We start from the raw sequence: 18,816 nt of genomic DNA, 5'->3' as shown, positions 1-18,816 counted from the left end.
GGCATAACCTTTATTTCCACAATACATTTTTAATTGCATTAAATTCTTTTCTCTTTTTTAACAAATCAAAACTTATATCAGAGTAAAATAAAATCATTCCCATTATAAACCAATGGTGATGGACTTTCTTTTGCTTGTTTAGCTGGCAGTTCCAAGATCTTCTCTCTTACTTCATTTTACCAGTATTGGATGAGGTCTTTGATCTGGTTGTGACTTTGGTCTCAGTGCTCTACGTGCTGTCTCAATCTCAATGTCTTCTTGAAACTTAGTTACCCCCCCACTGCAAAGATTTCGGAATCCAATGCTGTAAAAACTTCTTGATTTCCTATCCTTCATAACCTTCTTTAAGTCCAACAATCTTTACGTTATTTCTCCTGCTAAAATTTTCTAAAATGACAATTTTTTGCATTAATTGATCTTTTGTTGCAGCTGCTTCTATTTGTACCTTCTTCATTTGTTCCTTAATGCCTTGAATTTCAAATTTGTTTCCTTTAATTTTTTCATCTAGACTGCCAAAATCTTTTGTCCACCTGCTGCATCATTTTTTCCACTTCCCTTGTAAAATTCTTATTTTCAGATATTCTCTCTCTGCATTTTTTAACTTCTTCGGTTAATAACATCATAGATTGCTGGAAATTATCCATGCAATTTTTCATATCAGCTGTAGAAATAAATGACTCACTTTCCTCATCATTTTGTCCATAAATCCTTGTTCAGAACATATTTCTTGCTCTTCTTGTCCACTGGAGCTGAAAGCCACCAGCATTTTTTGAAATTGCCTTTTTGTATTCTGCGTCTTCACCCATAGCGGGTGGCCATTGTCGGGAGAGACCCTGCACAGCAGTGTTTAAGGTCTCCCTGGCTCCTGGCTCATCTCCCCTGGGCAGTACCTTCTTGACAGCTCCTGGATCCTCCTCCTTTTCCTCGATCTTTTTCTTGCTCAACTTCTTGAATTACTGCAGCTGGTTTTTCTTTCTCTGGTGACATTCTAAATTATTCTTTAACTCTTCAGACCATTTTTCTTAACTTTTCCAACCTTTTGACTTTTTTTTCAACTTTTTTGAGGAAAGTAGGGATTTGCAGTCTAACCCCACGTCATCACATGACACCCCCCCACTCCCTGTAGAAAGTTGTGTTTATAAGATAGCTACAAAAATTGCTTCTAGGGAGGTCAGCACGAGTTTTACTCAGTCAAGAAACTGAAGAACAGGTTAGAACTTTAAAGAACAGGAATAAATTCTCACCTCTTCTATGGAGCCCAGGCCCCAGATATCCTGATGGCTGTCTGAATCTTTTAACAAAATAGTGCTAACTGACTACTGATAGTCAAAAGGCAGCCCATTCATAAATCGGTTTCCCACCCAAATACAGCTGAATAAGTTACTACCTGTTAGATGCTACGTCCTGCTGCGAGAAAGAGACAAACGAGATGTGCTCCACACCAGGGTCATGCCCAGCGCTGAATGCCACACTGACCACCGGCTGGTTCGCTGCAAGCTCAACCTTCACTTCAAGCCAAAGCCCAGGAACAGTAAAGCCCCCAGAAAGAGGTTCAATGTTGGAAACCTGCAGTCAGACAAAGTGAGAGGAAACTTCCAGGAAAACCTCAAAGCAATGCTCAACGATGCAATCCGCCTCACGGACCCGTCCCCTGAAACCCTCTGGGATCAGCTGAAGACTACCATACTGCAATCCACTGAAGAGGTACTGGGCTTCTCCTCCAGGAAAAACAAGGACTGGTTCAACGATAACAGCCAGGAAATCCAGGAGCTGCTGGCAAAGAAGCAAGCTGCCCACCAGGCTCACCTTACAAAGCCGTCCTGTCCAGAGAAGAAACAAGCCTTCCGTCGCGCACGCAGCCATCTTCAGCTCAAACTCCGGGAGATCCAAAATGAGTGGTGGACTAGCCTCGCCAAGCGAACCCAGCTCATCCGCGGACATTGGCGACTTCAGGGGTTTCTACGAGGCTCTAAAGGCTGTGTACGGCCCCTCACCCCAAGTCCAAAGCCCGCTGCGCAGCTCAGACGGCAAAGTCCTCCTCAGCAACAAGATTTCCATCCTCAACCGATGGTCAGAACACTTCCAATCTCTTTTCAGTGCCAACCGCTCAGTCCAAGATTCCGCCCTGCTCCAGCTCCCTCAACAGCCCCTAAGGCTAGAGCTGGATGAGGTCCTCACCCAGGATGAGACATATAAGGCAAATGAACAACTGAAAAGTGGCAAAGCAGCAGGTATGGATGGAATCCCCCCAGAGGTCTGGAAGGCTGGCGGCAAAACTCTGCATGTCAAACTGCATGAGTTTTTCAAGCTTTGTTGGGACCAAGGAAAACTGCCTCAGGACCTTCGTGATGCCATCATCATCACCCTGTACAAAAACAAAGGCGAGAAATCAGACTGCTCAAACTACAGGGGAATCACGCTGCTCTCCATTGCAGGCAAAATCTTCGCTAGGATTCTCCTAAATAGAATAATACCTAGTGTCGCCGAGTATATTCTCCCAGAATCACAGTGCGGCTTTCGCGCAAACAGAGGAACTACTGACATGGTCTTTGCCCTCAGACAGCTCCAAGAAAAGTGCAGAGAACAAAACAAAGGACTCTACATCACCTTTGTTGACCTCACCAAAGCCTTTGACACCGTGAGCAGGAATGGGCTTTGGCAAATACTAGAGCGCATCGGATGCCCCCCAAAGTTCCTCAACATGGTTATCCAACTGCACGAAAACCAACAAGGTCGGATCAGATACAGCAATGAGCTCTCTGAACCCTTCTCCATTAACAATGGCGTGAAGCAAGGCTGTGTTCTCGCACCAACCCTCTTTTCAATCTTCTTCAGCATGATGCTGAACCAAGCCATGAAAGACCTCAACAATGAAGACGCTGTTTACATCCAGTACTGCACGGATGGCAGTCTCTTCAATCTGAGGCGCCTGCAAGCTCACACCAAGACACAAGAGAAACTTGTCCGTGAACTACTCTTTGCAGACGATGCTGCTTTAGTTGCCCATTCAGAGCCAGCTCTTCAGCGCTTGACGTCCTGTTTTGCGGAAACTGCCAAAATGTTTGGCCTGGAAGTCACCCTGAAGTAAACTGTGGTCCTCCATCAGCCAGCTCCCCACCATGACTACCAGCCCCCCCCATATCTCCATCGGGCACACAAAACTCAAAACGGTCAACCAGTTTACCTATCTCGGCTGCACCATTTCATCAGATGCAAGGATCGACAACGAGATAGACAACAGACTCGCCAAGGCAAATAGCGCCTTTGGAAGACTACACAAAAGAGTCTGGAAAAACAACCAACTGAAAAACCTCACAAAGATAAGCGTATACAGAGCCGTTGTCATACCCACACTCCTGTTCGGCTCCGAATCATGGGTCCTCTACCGGCATCACCTACAGCTCCTAGAACGCTTCCACCAGCGTTGTCTCTGCTCCATCCTCAACATTTATTGGAGCGCCTTCATCCCTAACATCGAAGAACTCGAGATGGCAGAGGCCGACAGCATCGAGTCCACGCTGCTGAAGATTCAGCTGCGCTGGGTGGGTCACGTCTCCAGAATGGAGGACCATCGCCTTCCCAAGATCGTGTTATATGGCGTGCTCTCCACTGGTCACCGTGACAGAGGTGCACCAAAGAAGAGGTAGAAGGACTGCCTAAAGAAATCTCTTGGTGCCTGCCACATTGACCACCGCCAGTGGGCTGATAACGCCTCAAACCGTGCATCTTGGCGCCTCACAGTTCGGCGGGCAGCAACCTCCTTTGAAGAAGACCGCAGAGCCCACCTCACTGACAAAAGACAAAGGAGGAAAAACCCAACACCCAACCCCAACCAACCAATTTTCCCCTGCAACCGTGTCTGCTTGTCCCGCATCGGACTTGTCAGCCACAATCGAGCCTGCAGCTGACGTGGACATTTACCCCCTCCATAAATCTTCGTCCGCGAAGCCAAGCCAAAGAAAGATATTGTCAAAGGCTGCAATAAACATCCAGCAGCACTGACAACGCCACTCAGTCCCTGGATGGCAGTGCTTTTCCTCAGTTTTGGCCACCACTGTTAACTTCAATTATTTAAGATTAGAGAGAAACTATCCATTGACATGTGTTAATTGGAAGCCAGAAATCAAGTAGGCAGAGAACTGATACTGATACTCAGAGCAAACCTTCCAGACTTCTGTTGATTTTTTTTATATACAGAAAGGATGTCTCTTAATTATAATTTGTACGTGAGATTAAATTTCCATGTCCCTAGGAAGAGGATATGCAAAATATACCACTTAAGTTGTAACAATACAATCAAAGAAATGATATTCAATTTGTATGCAGGAAAATGCCTTAAATATTGTGAGGTGACCCTGTCTACCCAACACTAGCTCATCCCACTAGCGTCACTCGAATAAAGTCGGTATGAATTGTACTGTGTGGCTTGGTTGCAATCTTTGTGTCTGGACAGGTGTGCAACTATCACCCCCCCGCCCCCCCACCGCCACCCCACCTTGCTCTTTTAATCTTATCAATTGGAACCTGACATAATTTCGATATAAATGTGAGCAATTAAGCCCTTCTGGAAGGGATGCAAAAGAAAAATTACACTGACAACATCTACTTCCTGAGCATGGGGAAAAATTATTAAATGGGTATTCAAAAATATTCCTAATCTTCAAATACCTAAAAAGCTATGAATTTGGGAGACATGAGACAACTAACAAGAAATAGATCTCGAAAAGATCCGACACCTTTCTCTTTCCAGTTAGGAAAGGCCTGTTTGATCCAGGAAGGAGAAAAATATAACTAAATGGTATAAAACTGGATAAAGAGAAATTCTTCAGTCAAAAAAAATCTGCGAATTTGATAGCATATACAAACACAGGCCCTTCACCCTACGTGTCTGTGCTAAAAATGATGTCTAAATAAAACTAAAAATCTGCCGCTGGCAAATGATAAAGATCCCTCCACCCCTTTCATACTCTTGTGTCTATCTAGAAGCTTCTTACATGCTTCTATTGTATCTGCTTCCATCTCTACACCTAGCAGCCCATTCCAGGCTTCCACAGCTCTGTAAAAATTTGCCTGCACATCTCCCTTAAATTCCCACCTCCCCACTCTATCAGGTCTCCCCTCAGCCTCCGAAACTCTAGAGAAAACATTCCAAGTATAACTCTCCCCATAATTCATACCCTTCAGACCAGGCAACATTCGGATAAACTTTCTCTGCACCTTTTCCAAACACTCTACTTCCTTCTGGTAAAGGGATGACCAAAAATGCACACAGTATTCCAATGTGGCCTAACCAAAGTTTGAGATAGCTGCAACATAATCTCCTTACTTTTATATTCAATGTCCTGCCCAAAATGTACTGGGAGGGTGTACATTAGTGGGGTGTAAATTGGGTAGCACAGGCTTGTGGCCTGTCACCGTGCTGTACGTCTAAAAAACTGCCATATACCTGCTTTACCACCTACTTTGTGGCCACTTTAAATGAGCTATGGGCCTGCACCTGCACACAAAGGCCTTTAACAGCCCTATCATTAACTGCATATATTTCCCTTAGATTTTACCTCCCAAAGTGCAACACCTCACACTTGTCCAAAATAAACTCCATCTATCTCTTCTCTGCCTCCATATGCAACTAGCCCTCCACTCTCCACAAATCCTCCAATCTTTGTATCATCTGCCAACTTACCTCCTTCTTCATCCAAGTCATTTATGTACATCACAAACAACCTGGGATCCCTGCAGAACATCTCTGGTCACAGGCCTTCAGCCCAAATAACATCTTCACACCTCTACCCTATTTTCTATAGACTAGACAAGTTTGTATCCAAACAATCAACTCACCATGGATCCCTTTTCTGAATTAGCCAAGGACCTTGTCAAAATGCCTTACAAAATTCCTTGCATACAACACCCACTGCCCTCCTCAAAAAACTATCAAATTGGTATCTTCCCCATACTAACCGTCACCAATCTGACCATTTTCTTGTGGTAAATTTCAAGCCGAAAGTACAGAAGCCTGAAGTCCAGCACCTCTAGGTTCAAGAACAGTTTTCTTTCCTACAGATATCAGGATCTTGAAACACATTTTAGCACATGAGGGAATGGGATGCATGAAGACCTTTTCAAATTCTCAGGATAAAATTCTATAACAGCTTGAATAATTTCAGGATGTCACAAGTAGCTTTAGAATGAATGAATTTGGTGTAGGAGGTGCAAAACAAGTTCCCAAACTGAACAATTTGGTGTAGGAGATGCAAAACAAGTTCCCAAACTGAACAATGAAATGATGCCCAGGTTTGTTTATTGGTGGTGATGAGAAATGGTGAAAGTACCAGCCTCAGGAGGAAAGGTACATCATGTGGAGGTAGCAAAAAGATAAAATGAGCTAGTCCTCAGGAGGGTGGCTGACCTGCAGGGTCTCGCTCAGTATACCCCAATTTCCAGGGCTTGCCTCCCTTTAGGTTTTCAGCAACTTCAGCATTCTGTACCTCTCAGCATCCCTCTACATCTCCTACAAACAATCTGCAATTTACACTTTCATGCAGCACCACCATGGCTTACCAAGAGTCTGCTGGTTTCTACTCTACCACAGACATTCCCTTTGCACCCTCCACCCCTCCTCTGCAACTTAAAACCTGCTTGGTTTCCAATTGCTCCTGGACCAAAGCCAAGGCCAACTGCATTTGTGCAATCAAAAGAATGGGTTCGGGTCAAGACTCGGCTTGTTTTTGCTCTAGACTGAAGCAATGCAGACTCAAGAATCTGAAAATGTTCCCAGTTCTGACAAAGGGGCATCAATCTGAAACTTGTACTGGCTGAGATATACCCTAACCAGCTGAGTATTATTACTGCCACTTTCTGTGTATGCTCAGGTTTTTCCCACCCCTGCCTCCTCACCTGGCTGTCTGCAGCATCATCACCGTGTTCTCTCCTTCATATGTGCAGGTGGGTGTGAATGTGACATAGATATCCGGTAGGCCACTGCATCGAGAGTATCCATGACCCCCACATGCCATGCGACATTCCTCGATTCCTGTACTGGCCACCCAAGTGGTGAAGGCCTTCAGTCCAGCTGACAGAGAATGAAGCTGGAAACAAACTGGAGATGTGAGCATGGCAAGCAAGGGGGTGGGGGTGGGGAAGGAATGGGTGTGGGGGGGGTGGGGAAAACAGACAATGCACAGAAATCACAGTTCTCCCACTCGACTTTATATGACATATACCTTTGGCTTATGTCCCAAAGATATGTCCCAGTGAGGATCAAAGGAAAGGCTGAAAATCATAGGGAGGTGTAGTTTTCGAGGAATATTGGAAATTTGGTTAGGAGAAAAAGGGAGCTGTACAAGAGGTATAAAGAGCAGGGAGCTGAGAGTTTGAAGGACTACAAGGAGTGTAGAAGGAATCTTGAGAGAAATTAGAAAGGCCAAAAAAAGGCACGAAGAGGCTTTGGCAGACAGAGTAAAAATAAATCCAAAAGGTTTCTTTTGGTACATTAAAAGTAAAAGATTAGTGAGGGATAAAATTGGACCCCTTGTAGATAGCGAAGGTAGGCTGAGTGAGAAGTCAGAGGAAATGGGGGAAACTTTGAATGATTTCTTTGCCTTGGTATTCACTAGGGAAAAAAATATTGAACCAGTTGAAGTAAAGAAAAATAGTGGGGAGGTCATGAAGCATATAAGGATAACCGAGAAGGTAGTGATGGCTGTGTTGAAAAAAGTAAAGGTGGATAAATCTCCGGGTCCGGACAAAATATTCCCAAGGACACTCAGGGAGACTTGTGGACAGATAGTGGGGCCATTAACAGAGATATTTAGGATGTCACTGGTCACGGGGGTAGTGCCAAAGGATTGGAGGGTGGCGCATGTGGTTCCGCTTTTTAAGAAAGGGTCCAAGTGTAAACCTGGGAATTATAGGCCTGTGAGTCTGACGTCTGTGGTGGGTAAGTTGATGGAAAGTGTTCTGAGGGATAGTATTTACAAATACTTGGAGGTACAGGGATTGATAGGGAGTAATCAGCATGGTTTTGTCAGGGGTAGATCATGCTTGACAAACCTGATTGAGTTTTTCGAGGGGGTTACAAAAAAGGTTGATGAAGGGAAAGGTGGATATTGTCTATTTAGACTTTAGTAAAGCTTTTGACAAAGTTCCCCACAGGAGGTTAGGAAAGAAGGTGGAGGCATTAGGTATAAATAAGGAGGTAGTGAAATGGATTCAGCAATGGTTGGATGGGAGGTGTCAGAGAGTAGTGGTAGAAAATTGTTTGTCCAATTGGAGGCCGGTGACTAGTGGAGTTCCACAGGGATCAGACCTGGGTCCACTATCGTTTGTTATATATATTAATGATCTGGAAGTAGGGGTGGAAAATTGGATAAGCAAGTTTGCAGATGATACAAAGATTGGAGGCGTTGTGGACAGTGAGGAAGATTACTGTAGATTAAAAAGTGATTTAGGAAGGCTGGAGGTGTGGGCTGAGAAATGGCTGATGGAATTTAATACAGATAAGTGTGAGGTGTTACATTTTGGAAAGGCAAATCTAAATAGGTCATATGCATTAAATGGTAGGCTATTGAGATGTGAAGAGCAACAAAGGGATTTAGGAGTGATGGTAAATAGTACCCTCAAGGCTGATACTCAGGTAGATGGTGTGGTGAAGAAGGCATTTGGAATATTGGCCTTCATAAATCGGACTGTTGAATTCAAGAGTCGGGAGGTTATGATGAAATTGTACAAGGCATTGGTGAGGCCAAATTTGGAGTACTGTGTACAGTTTTGGTCACCAAATTATAGGAAAGATATAAACAAAATAGAGAGAGTACAGAGAAGGTTCACAAGAATGTTGACAGGGTTTCAAGGTTTGAGTTACAGGGAAAGGTTGTGCAGACTAGGGCTTTTTTCTCTGGAGCGTAGAAGATTGAGGGGGGACTTGATAAAGGTGTTTAAAATTTTAAAAGGGACAGACAGAGTAAATGTGGATAGGCTTTTTCAATTAAGAGTGGGGGAGATTGAAGGGGGAAAATTATAAGGGGAACATGAGGGGAAATTTCTTTACGCAAAGGGTGGTGGGGATGTGGAATGAGCTTCCGGCAGACGTGGTTGAGGCGGGATCATTGGTTACATTTAAGGATAGACTGGATAGTGTAAGGTAAAACATCATGAGATGGGAATGTGTAAGGAGTTACCCTGTACAGGGCTGTAACAAGATGTGAATGCATCCTTGTACTTACAAGATAAGAGAGACATTGATGGATTGAGAGGCAGGAAGCTAGCAGGGAAAGGATAGCAACAGTTTTAGTCATTGGACAAGTAATGATATGATGATGTTCTAAGCACGTATCCAAGGGTATAAAAAATCACCATTTTGCTGATAACGGCAGAATGCATTCTCCGACTAACATTGTTAGTCGCAAGTGTTACAATCCGGTAATAAAGAACAAAGAACCCTGATTTCGACTCAGTCTGGTGTTTGTCTCACTCATTCATGAACAAAGCAGACCTAACAATAGTTACATGGAGAGGAGTGGACTGGAGGGGTATGGACCGGGTGCTGGTCAGTGGGACTAGGAGGGTGGGAATTTGTTACGGCATGGACTAGTAGGGCCGAACTGGCCTGTTCTGTGCTGTAAGTGGTTATATGGCTTGGACACCACGAATCAGTAAAGATAGATATACAGTTTTTGAAGGGGTTTGGAAATACAGTGAGTTCGGTTAGACCACAAACTACTTTTATAATAGGGCACAGGATGATCACAGTGCAGTTCACATTGGCTGGAAATCAGTGTTGACAGCTGACCCCTTTATCTCTTTAAAACTACTCAAAAATTGTGATGAACTTCCAATCTGAAGTTATGGTTCTGACCAAAATTATCTGCAATTTATAAATATCGCTCCTTCTATATTTCTCAGTAGAATTTAATCTTATTTTTTAATTTGTAAAATTTTTTAAGACATGTCTACTGGTGGCCGGGAATATGTGGGGCAGCATGGTTGGCATAGCGGTTAGCACAACGCCATTACGGCACCAGCAATTGCGACTGGGGTTTGAATCCCGCGCTATCTGTAAGGAGTTTGTAGATTCTCCCCACATCTACATGGGTTTTCCCTGGGGCTCTGGTTTCTTCCCACCGTTCTAAACAGACATGGGGTTGTAGGTGTAAATGGAGGGCATGGCCTTGTGGGTAGAAATGGCCTGTCACCATGATGCATGTATGAAATGGCTGAATTTGAATAGCTCCCTTTAACAGGCAGTCAGTGGAAACTCAGGATCATTACATCCAACTTCAGGCAAAGACATTTAAAACTAGTCACAGATCCAAGAATGTGAACAGCTTTGATTAATCCTTTCAAGTTCTATTTAACGCATTTTTCACGAATAATTGTAAAACAAACTCCACCTGTTGTGTTTGCGACAATTAACAGATGGGCAGAATGTAGTCATGGATATGAATATGGGCACTGATGAGAAGGTTGGCATTTCTGGTCATATCTAAATGATGGGAGCAAGCAAGTGTCCTCAGTTTAGAGTTTCAGGAGGAAGGAATGAAATAAGCCCAAATCTGTGTGACTGAAAAGGCAGTGCTAATTCCATTTGGCTGTTGCACCCATCCCTCCCGATGTTGGAGACCATGGCTTTGAAGGCTGCTCTCAAGGGAATGTTGCTGTGCATCTTTGTGATGAGAGTGCAACGAAGATATCATGTACATCACTGCACTATGACCAGCCGTGACCCGTGTAAGCCATGATGATACATTCTTGCACCAGCCACTCAAGGTGTGGACTTCAGTCCAGGAGGCAAAGCATGAAGCTGGAAACAAACTAGAGGTGTAAGCATGACAAACTGGGGGTGGGCGCAAGAAATGGACATTTGCAAATCATAGTTGTGCAGATCAGACCTCAGCTGGAATGCCGCCTTTGATTTGAGCACGTCGAATCAATGCAGCTGTGGGGAGAGAGCTGGAAGCCAGATGTGGCAATCAACCAAATAGCATGGTGGCCACAACACTGAAGCACAAGACCGTGACTGTGATGAAATAACATTTCATCGACCTCTGGGTCCAATGTCACAGTTGCAGCTTAATGCCTCTTGGAAAATGGGAGGAAATATACAAGGAGATGAAGCAATTCGAGGCAAAGTTTCTTGGAGAGCCTCGCCCTCTGAATCTCATTTATTACATGGCGCAGTTTTAAGGGGATGGCTACACCCATAAGATGCATTAGTGTTAGTTTGGGGCAACACGAGGGTGGAAAGAGATGGAACATATCTCGTTGAGGTCTGGTGCTGTGCTTCCTCTAATCCCAAATGAAGATTGAGTTGAGACAGAACTGATTGGGGGTTGTACTTGTACAATTGGATAATAAACTTGAACTTGGGATACATGAGAAACATTGCAACAAAGACCACCTGCTGCTTAGCTTCTGTTTTCCCCTCAGAAGACAACAGAGTTACACACTGCAGACACACATTCCCCGCTCCACTGCACCCCAATACCTCAGGCAGCTGGCTGTAGTCTCCATCGTTCATGTCGCCAGTGATGCGATGGTACATGTCCCTCATGAAGTTTCCTACAAAGCAGAAGGCGTAGGCTGTGGCCAATAAAGGAAAGAGCTTGTACTGTTGAGTCTGATAATCCAGTATCTGTGGCTCTGGAGCTCTAGAGGGACCAAGCACCAACGATGTTATTTAAACCTTCTCTGATCCCATTTATTTTCGGCTCCAACTTAAATTGAACATTTACATTCAATGGCAATGTAACCCTTCCATTTTCCATTGTGTAATATCATCATCTTTTACAGCCTCTGCTGACACAATACTTTCAACAAACTAATATAAATCCCATGCTGCAATGCATTTGATTGTGTGCACATTCATAAATATAGGATTTACAAAGTTCTGACAACAATAATCCAAGTTAGACATCATTAATACAAGATGGTTACCAATTGTTTAATTGCACAGAAATTCAAAAATCTTCTTTCCCCTGAGTTGTGAGAATGCAGAATTTATTCCCTCAGGAAGGAGATGGAGTGTGCAATATATTCAAGGCAGGCAGGATGGGAACGGAGGGTATTATGGGATTAGCTGAAGAATGATAGGAGGCATCACACAGAGCTTCAAATCTGGTACAGACAAGCTGAACAAAACATTTTCAGCAGTACATTGTATGCAGATCCAAGTAAAACCCAGATACCTAGAGAGTAGAGAAGGACAACAAGAGCTTGATAGGTCTGTGTCCTGATGGTTAGCGTCAGAAACACAGACACACTCCTCTCTCCCAGCTGAACAGGGAGCAGGCCTGGGAACATCTCTGCATCAGCCTAAGTTGAAGCAAGCTCAGCAGAATGCAGCAACAAAGCTTGAAAGGCCACAGAATGTTTCCCCATGGTCGGGTAGCTTCAAGCGCAACAAACCCATTCTGCTGGTCTCCTGCTCTTTTGTAAAACATTGTCGTATTGAATTTAAAACTGAGTGGATGCTTACAGGGTCCACAAACCCTGTCTGGTTTTTATTTTTAGCTGTCTTTTATGCTATCCCTTTTCTCTTGAACATAACAGCGAAGATATATTGAAGGGAAACATAGCACCCGCTTCACACTACTCATTGGGCCTTCCTGATCTGTGAGGAAGTGCATGTTAATGAAGAATGGGTAACCAACTTTGGGGGCATGGTTCCCAGTTCTTACCCAGGCTTCAGCTCTGATTGGTGTCGGACTGCACTATAGCGGATGGCAATGGTACACGCTTGAGACAATGCACGTGCTGACTCTCCCACGATCATGGAGCGGATGAAGACCATTGTACCATATGTTAGTTTATCACTGGGAGGCTTCATGTAAGTCCCATCTGGCAACACCTTTTTGTTTTAAAACAGAAAGAAAATTAGTCCAATAATTGAACTCTATCAGGAGATACAATTTGTAATGCACAGCTAAGAACTCAATAAAGTGCAAGTGAAATTGAGTTGATAATTACGACATTAGGGACAAAAGGCAACAAGTAACAGGATGAGGAAGCTGCACTGAAATCACTAGAGATACAGGTTGGTCGAGTAGCTTAACCAGTTTCATCTCTATATCAGCACCACTTCTTGTCAGTACTGTTCAAATGGAATCAGAAATTAAAGAGAATATTTTCCAATTATTGGCAAAGTATTTTCCGTACTTTGTCTTTAGCTTTTAATATTGATTTGGCCCCTAATCCTTTTTTTGCCCTGTATGAAATAAGTAAGTCAGCTGATTGAAATTTGTCTGGGCTACAATCCCATGTGGTTTGCCTTTACTCTCCTTATTGCCAGAAGAGCTATACTGATGAGATGGAAGGATGCTGTCCCTCCTACTCAATGGTTATCTGATATGATGGCCGTAATTTATGGTATCCTTTCCTTAATTATGTTCAGAATTCGTATTGGATCTCATTTTATGGTTTGGTCGTCCTTTCTTTCTTGCATTCATGGAACATATATGTTTAATCATAACTTCACAAGGGAAAAGTCAGATATTAGAATAGTTTTTGTTTATATACATTTTGGGGTTTTTTTTGTCTCTGTCATAGGTTGTTTACAGCTATTTGTTAATATACATTTACTTTGTTGGATATACTCAATAAAAATATTGGAAAGAGAAATTAAGGAGAATACAAGTTGAGAAGAGAATACAAGCCCAGACTTAAATAATCATTGCATTCTCAATCATCTCATGCATGCAGGTACAATTATGGCATCCAAGTCTTTCGGACAGATATATGGAAAGAAGGATTTAGAAGGATGTAGGCAAAATGGAATGGTTGGAATGCCAATTTGGTTGGCATGCACGAGTTGAGCCAAAGGGCCTATTGCATGCTGTACGACTTTTACTACCTTTGCGTATCTCATCAGCATGTTTTCACGAGGAACGCGCACGTTCTCCAGCTTCAGGAAACCATTGTCCACATCGTCAAACCCGAACTTTGGTCCAATGTCACCCACCACCACGCCTAGGTGCAGAGGGGAAAGAAGGAGATTAGTGAAAGCCAACATTGAAAAAATGGTGCCACCCCCAGCAAGCCAGACAGTTCAGTTTGTTAGCCTGGCAAAACCTTCCAACAGACAGTGCCAGCAACTACTGCTGAGCATGCAGTAGCATCATCTTCTGGGCCATCAAACAACACAAACAGCAGCATACATATCCCAAGACTGGCTCTCAATGCATGCAGGAACAATGGAATTACTAGATTAAGCATGATGCAGTGAAAAGGGAGTGAGTCCATAAATCCAGTCAAGAAACCATCGGGGTTTGAGTTTACCAGAGGGAAGTAACCTTGAATATGTGATTACAGATATAATGTTAATCAAAAGATTTATAACAAATATGTATATTAAACTGCAAGAAAAGGAGAATGAGGAAACAAATGGTAAAACTAAACAAAAATGGGAACAAGATTTAAATATAAAGATAAAAAAGGAAACATGGGAGAAATTATGTTCTGGAACGATGAGAAATACAATAAATACGAGGCTGCGTATGATACAATATAATTGGTTACACAGACTATACATTACACCGCAAAAGTTAAATAAATGGGACCCAACAGTATCTGATAGATGTTTTCGATGTAAAAAAGAAAGGGGAACAACAATTCATGCAATCTGGACATGTGAGAGAGTAGAAAAATTTTGGGAAGATCTCAATCAGATATTAAATAAAATAACAGAAAACAATATACCAAAGAATCCAGAGATCTTTCTCCTAAGTAACATAAAAAATAAAGAATTTGGAATTGACTTGGAAGATGCACAAAAAAGATTTGTTAAGATAGCCCTAGCCGTAGCAAAAAAATGTATTATGTCAACCTGGAAATTGGAAGATAATTTGAAAATACAACAATGGTATATAGAAATGAATAAATGTATTCCATTAGAAAAAATAACATATAGTTTAAGAAATAATATTGAAATATTCGAACAAGTATGGGAGCCTTACATTAAATACAATAGCGAAAACCTACCGGGGACAAACAATACCTAAGTTGATGGAAGGAGAAGGAAAGAAAAGAATGGACTCTGTAGAATTTCTGGTGTATTTTTGTTGAATGACAACATTGTATGACTGAATTAATGCAACCTAGATTGTATACCTAAAATGGATGGGGGGGGGGGGGGGGGTGGGGGGGTGGCTTGGGAGGAGGGGGGGGGGAGAAAAAGTCACTGTAAATGTGTGAAAAAGAAAAAGTGTATATCATGGCTATTGTGATTTATGGTGTGAAAAATAAAAAATTTAATAAAAAAAAAAGAAACCATCTGGGTCATCTTGGGAACTACGCCTCCAAAGATGGTTACCCATACCTTGCTAACATGCACCTCCTCACAGATCAGGAAGCCCCAGTGAGTAATGTGACATGGGCATTGCGAATCTCTTCAGTATCCCTTTGCTGTTATGTTCAAGAGAAAAGGGATGGCCTAAAAGACAGTTAAAAAGAAAAACCATACAGGGTTTGTCCACCCTGTAAGGATCCACTGAATCCAGTTTTAAATTTAATAAGACTGGATGGCATAGCGGTTAGTGCAACGCCAGCGGTTGGGATGGGGTTTGAATCCTGCGCTGTCTGTAAGGAGTTTGTTCTCGTGTCTGCATGGGTTTTCTCTGAGGATTCCAGTTTCCTCCTGCTGTTCAAAACTTACTGGGCGGGCGGGGGGGAGGTTGTAGGTTAATGGGGTGTAAATTTGGCGGCAAAGGCTCATGGGTCGAAATGACCTGTTACCGTGCTAATGTCTAAATTTAAAAAAATATATGTATAAAAAATTTAAATTTAAAGACTGTGTTACAATTTGACCAGAAATGAAAATTGAATAAGAGCAAGGCCATTCAGCCCTTCAAACTTTGCCCAGCTTTGAATAATGGCTGATCTGCATCTCAACACCATGGACAGGCTTTTGATCCTCATCTCTTGCCAGCTGAATGGAAATGAATGAAGAGCAGAGCTTCAGCAGGAAATCTGTGACTTTTGGAAAAGAAACTAAAGCACAGTGGAGCACATGAACCAAGACTGGGAGCACAGTGCAGATTAGGTTTCTTACCAGGCAAAGGCTTGTGGGTGCCCATCTCACGGATGGGCACAATAAAAGCATGTAGGCCCCTCAACTGGCCCTGGGTGTAGAGCTGTGCAAGGACAATAGCATGGTTTGAGGTCTTTCCCACTAGAAAATAAAGACAAAAAAAACCCCAAAAAAGTGGTAAATAATTGAGCACAAAGGCACAAACCTCAGTTACAAACCCACTGTTCAAATGAGCAACAGTTCTCTCTCCACCTTTCCTCCTAGAAGGGAAGGAAAAGAAAACCAAGTGCGACTCTCGATGGAAATCTACTATAAATCAAAGATATCACCCAGAGGTGGGGGAGTGGCTTTGGGATACTATCACAGCTACAGAAGAGGGGAAGTAATGGAGAGACTGTCTACTGAGTTAGCGTGTTAGGAACAGGATGGGGCCAATAACCTTACTGCGTGATTCTAGAAAGGTGCATAAATAAGGTTGCTCAGATGGATGATTTTAACTTTTAAAATATTGATTGGCACTGTTCAAGGGTTTGGATGGAGCAGAAATTGTTAGATATGTTCAGGAAGGTTTTCTGACACAATATATAGATGGGCCAACTGGAGGAGAGGCTACACTTGGCCTGGTACTGGGAAATGAACCAGGGCAAGTGTCAGATCTCTCAATGGGCAAACATTTTGGAAATTCCTTTACCATAGCACTGGAGGACAGGAACAGACAATTTTGGAAAACATGATGCCATTAGACAGGAGATTAGGAGCAGATGTTCTCGGGAAAATGTACGGCAGATATGCAGCAAATGTTCAGAGAGCATTTGTATTATGCTTTGTGAACAAGGGGTATAGAAAATCTAGTCAAGAGAAAAGTAAAACTTTTCAAGAGGTTAAAAAAAAATGACAATGCTGCTGGAGCTGACAGCAGCGCTGCCATTGGTATGATCCCAGGAGAGTGTGGAGCGGAGACACTGAGACTCTGAGGGGTCCTATTAACAATGCTCTGTACAGACTTTAAACAGCCTGTTAAAGGATCAAAATGGTGTCTTATTTTAAAATCCTGTAACCATGGAGGGCTGTGCCTAAGATGGCATTGCTTGTGCTGAGCAGCATACTACAAGGGATGCAGGCCATGGGGTGGTAGAGACCGATAGAGGGAACCAGATACATGGAGAACAGCACCTCCCTACCCCATGGGAGACAACCCTACAGGACTGTGACCAAGGTAGCAGACCAGCAAGGGGCTCAGCAGTTGGACCCACACAGACTGTGAGTTAAGGACCCATAGAGACAGTGGGCTGCTGGAGAGCGACTCATGCCAACCAGGTATCAGAACCAGGATTCAAGAGGCTGCAGGTGGCAAGAAAGAGCCTCAGGCACTGAGGACTTACTGATCGTATTCGAGGTTTGGACCTGGATCTTGGGCTGCCAATGGTTTGAACAGACTCTGGGCAGCTGCACAGACTGTGGGAGAGCTAGAGCTAGAGCTGAATCCACGGGCATCAGTTACTCTGAAGGGACTCTCTTTAGCTTCACTTTCTCTTTTGTTAGGCCCCGGGAAATGCTCATGGCGACTCTTCATCTGCCTTAAGGCAGATAAAAATTAAAGTACATCATGTATATTATAGTTTTATGTATTATTGCGTGACTGTTGACTTAAGGAAAGCCAGAGGTATACAATCCAGTAATCACTGGGGGATCAGAGGTAGAGAGGGTAAGCAAATTTAAGTACCAGGAAGTTACTATCTCAGAGGATCTTTCCTGGAGCCTACACACTAATGGCATCATGAATAAAACACGTCAATGACTCTACTTCCTCAGGAATTTGTGTATGACATTTGAAATCCTTGTAAATTTCTATAGATGTGTGGTCGAAAGTGTGCTGACTGGCTACATCATGGTCTGAGTGGAAAGCCCTCCTAAAGGTAGTGGACAAAGCCCAGGACATCACAGGCAAAACCCTCCCCACCATCGAGAATATGTGCAGGGACTGCCGTCGGAGAGCAGCAGCAATCATCAAGGATCCACACCGCCCAGCACATGCTTTGTACTTGTTGCTGCCATTAGGGAAGAGGTATAGGTGCCACAGAATTCACCACCATCAGACTCCTCAATAACAAACTCAATCGAGGACTCCTTTAAGGACTCTTACTTGGCACTTTATTGATTTTTTTTCTCTCTGTATTGCAGCTAGTTTGTTTACATTTCTTTATTTGTTTACATATGTAAGTTGTGCAGTTTTTTTTGCAATTTTTTTTAGTAATTCTGCCTTGCCCACAGGAAAAAAGAAACTCAGTTTTATGTGATGTCATGTATATATTCTGACAATAAATCTGAAATCTGACAGTAAATTAAACCTTGAAGAAGACAGAAACTGATAGAGTATTACAAGATTGCCAGAAAATAGCTTAAAGGACAGGAGAGCTAGAAGGGGCCGAGAAGTCCTTGGTGAGCAGGATTAATGAAAACCCCAAGGCATTCTACAAGTAGGTGAAGAGAATGGCTCTTGTGAGGATAGGAGCCATCAGGGGAGATAGTGGAAACATGTCTGTGGAGTTGGAGGAAGTAGTGGGGTTCCCTAATCTTCTCTGGGTTCACCAGAAAAGAGGACCTTGGCAATTGTGAGGATGAGTTAAAGCAGACTGAAACACTTGAACATGTTGAAATTAAAAAAGAGGATGTGTCAGAGCTTTTGAAAAGCTTCCTCCTCAACCAACCTCTCCAAGACTTAACTGCTCCACAAGGGTGACAGACAATGAACAGAATCTAAGTCTTGACCTTCAAAAGCACTACCACCTCCAAGT

General features: G+C 43.1%; 1 protein-coding gene across 4 annotated transcripts in view; it reads right to left on the bottom strand.

The window, feature by feature from the left end:
• acox1 (acyl-CoA oxidase 1, palmitoyl) overlaps positions 1-18,816 on the bottom strand; it is an 80,825-nt gene that overhangs the window by 17,095 nt on the left and 44,914 nt on the right. For 3 of the 4 annotated variants that reach the window (XM_069928997.1, XM_069928998.1, XM_069929000.1), the window contains 5 exons: positions 16,043-16,162; positions 13,847-13,962; positions 12,675-12,844; positions 11,483-11,645; positions 6,895-7,085 (listed from right to left, as the gene is read on the bottom strand). In XM_069928997.1, the coding sequence (XP_069785098.1) occupies positions 6,895-7,085; positions 11,483-11,645; positions 12,675-12,844; positions 13,847-13,962; positions 16,043-16,162 (760 nt within the window). The remainder of the gene's footprint in view (positions 1-6,894; positions 7,086-11,482; positions 11,646-12,674; positions 12,845-13,846; positions 13,963-16,042; positions 16,163-18,816) is intronic. The other variant, XM_069928999.1, reaches the window with a different exon arrangement.

This window comes from Narcine bancroftii, chromosome 3, assembly GCF_036971445.1.
Source record: "Narcine bancroftii isolate sNarBan1 chromosome 3, sNarBan1.hap1, whole genome shotgun sequence".
NCBI lineage: Eukaryota > Metazoa > Chordata > Chondrichthyes > Torpediniformes > Narcinidae > Narcine > Narcine bancroftii.
The sequence above is the reverse complement of the archived record's forward strand: the minus strand, read 5'-3'. Positions and strand labels throughout refer to the sequence as shown.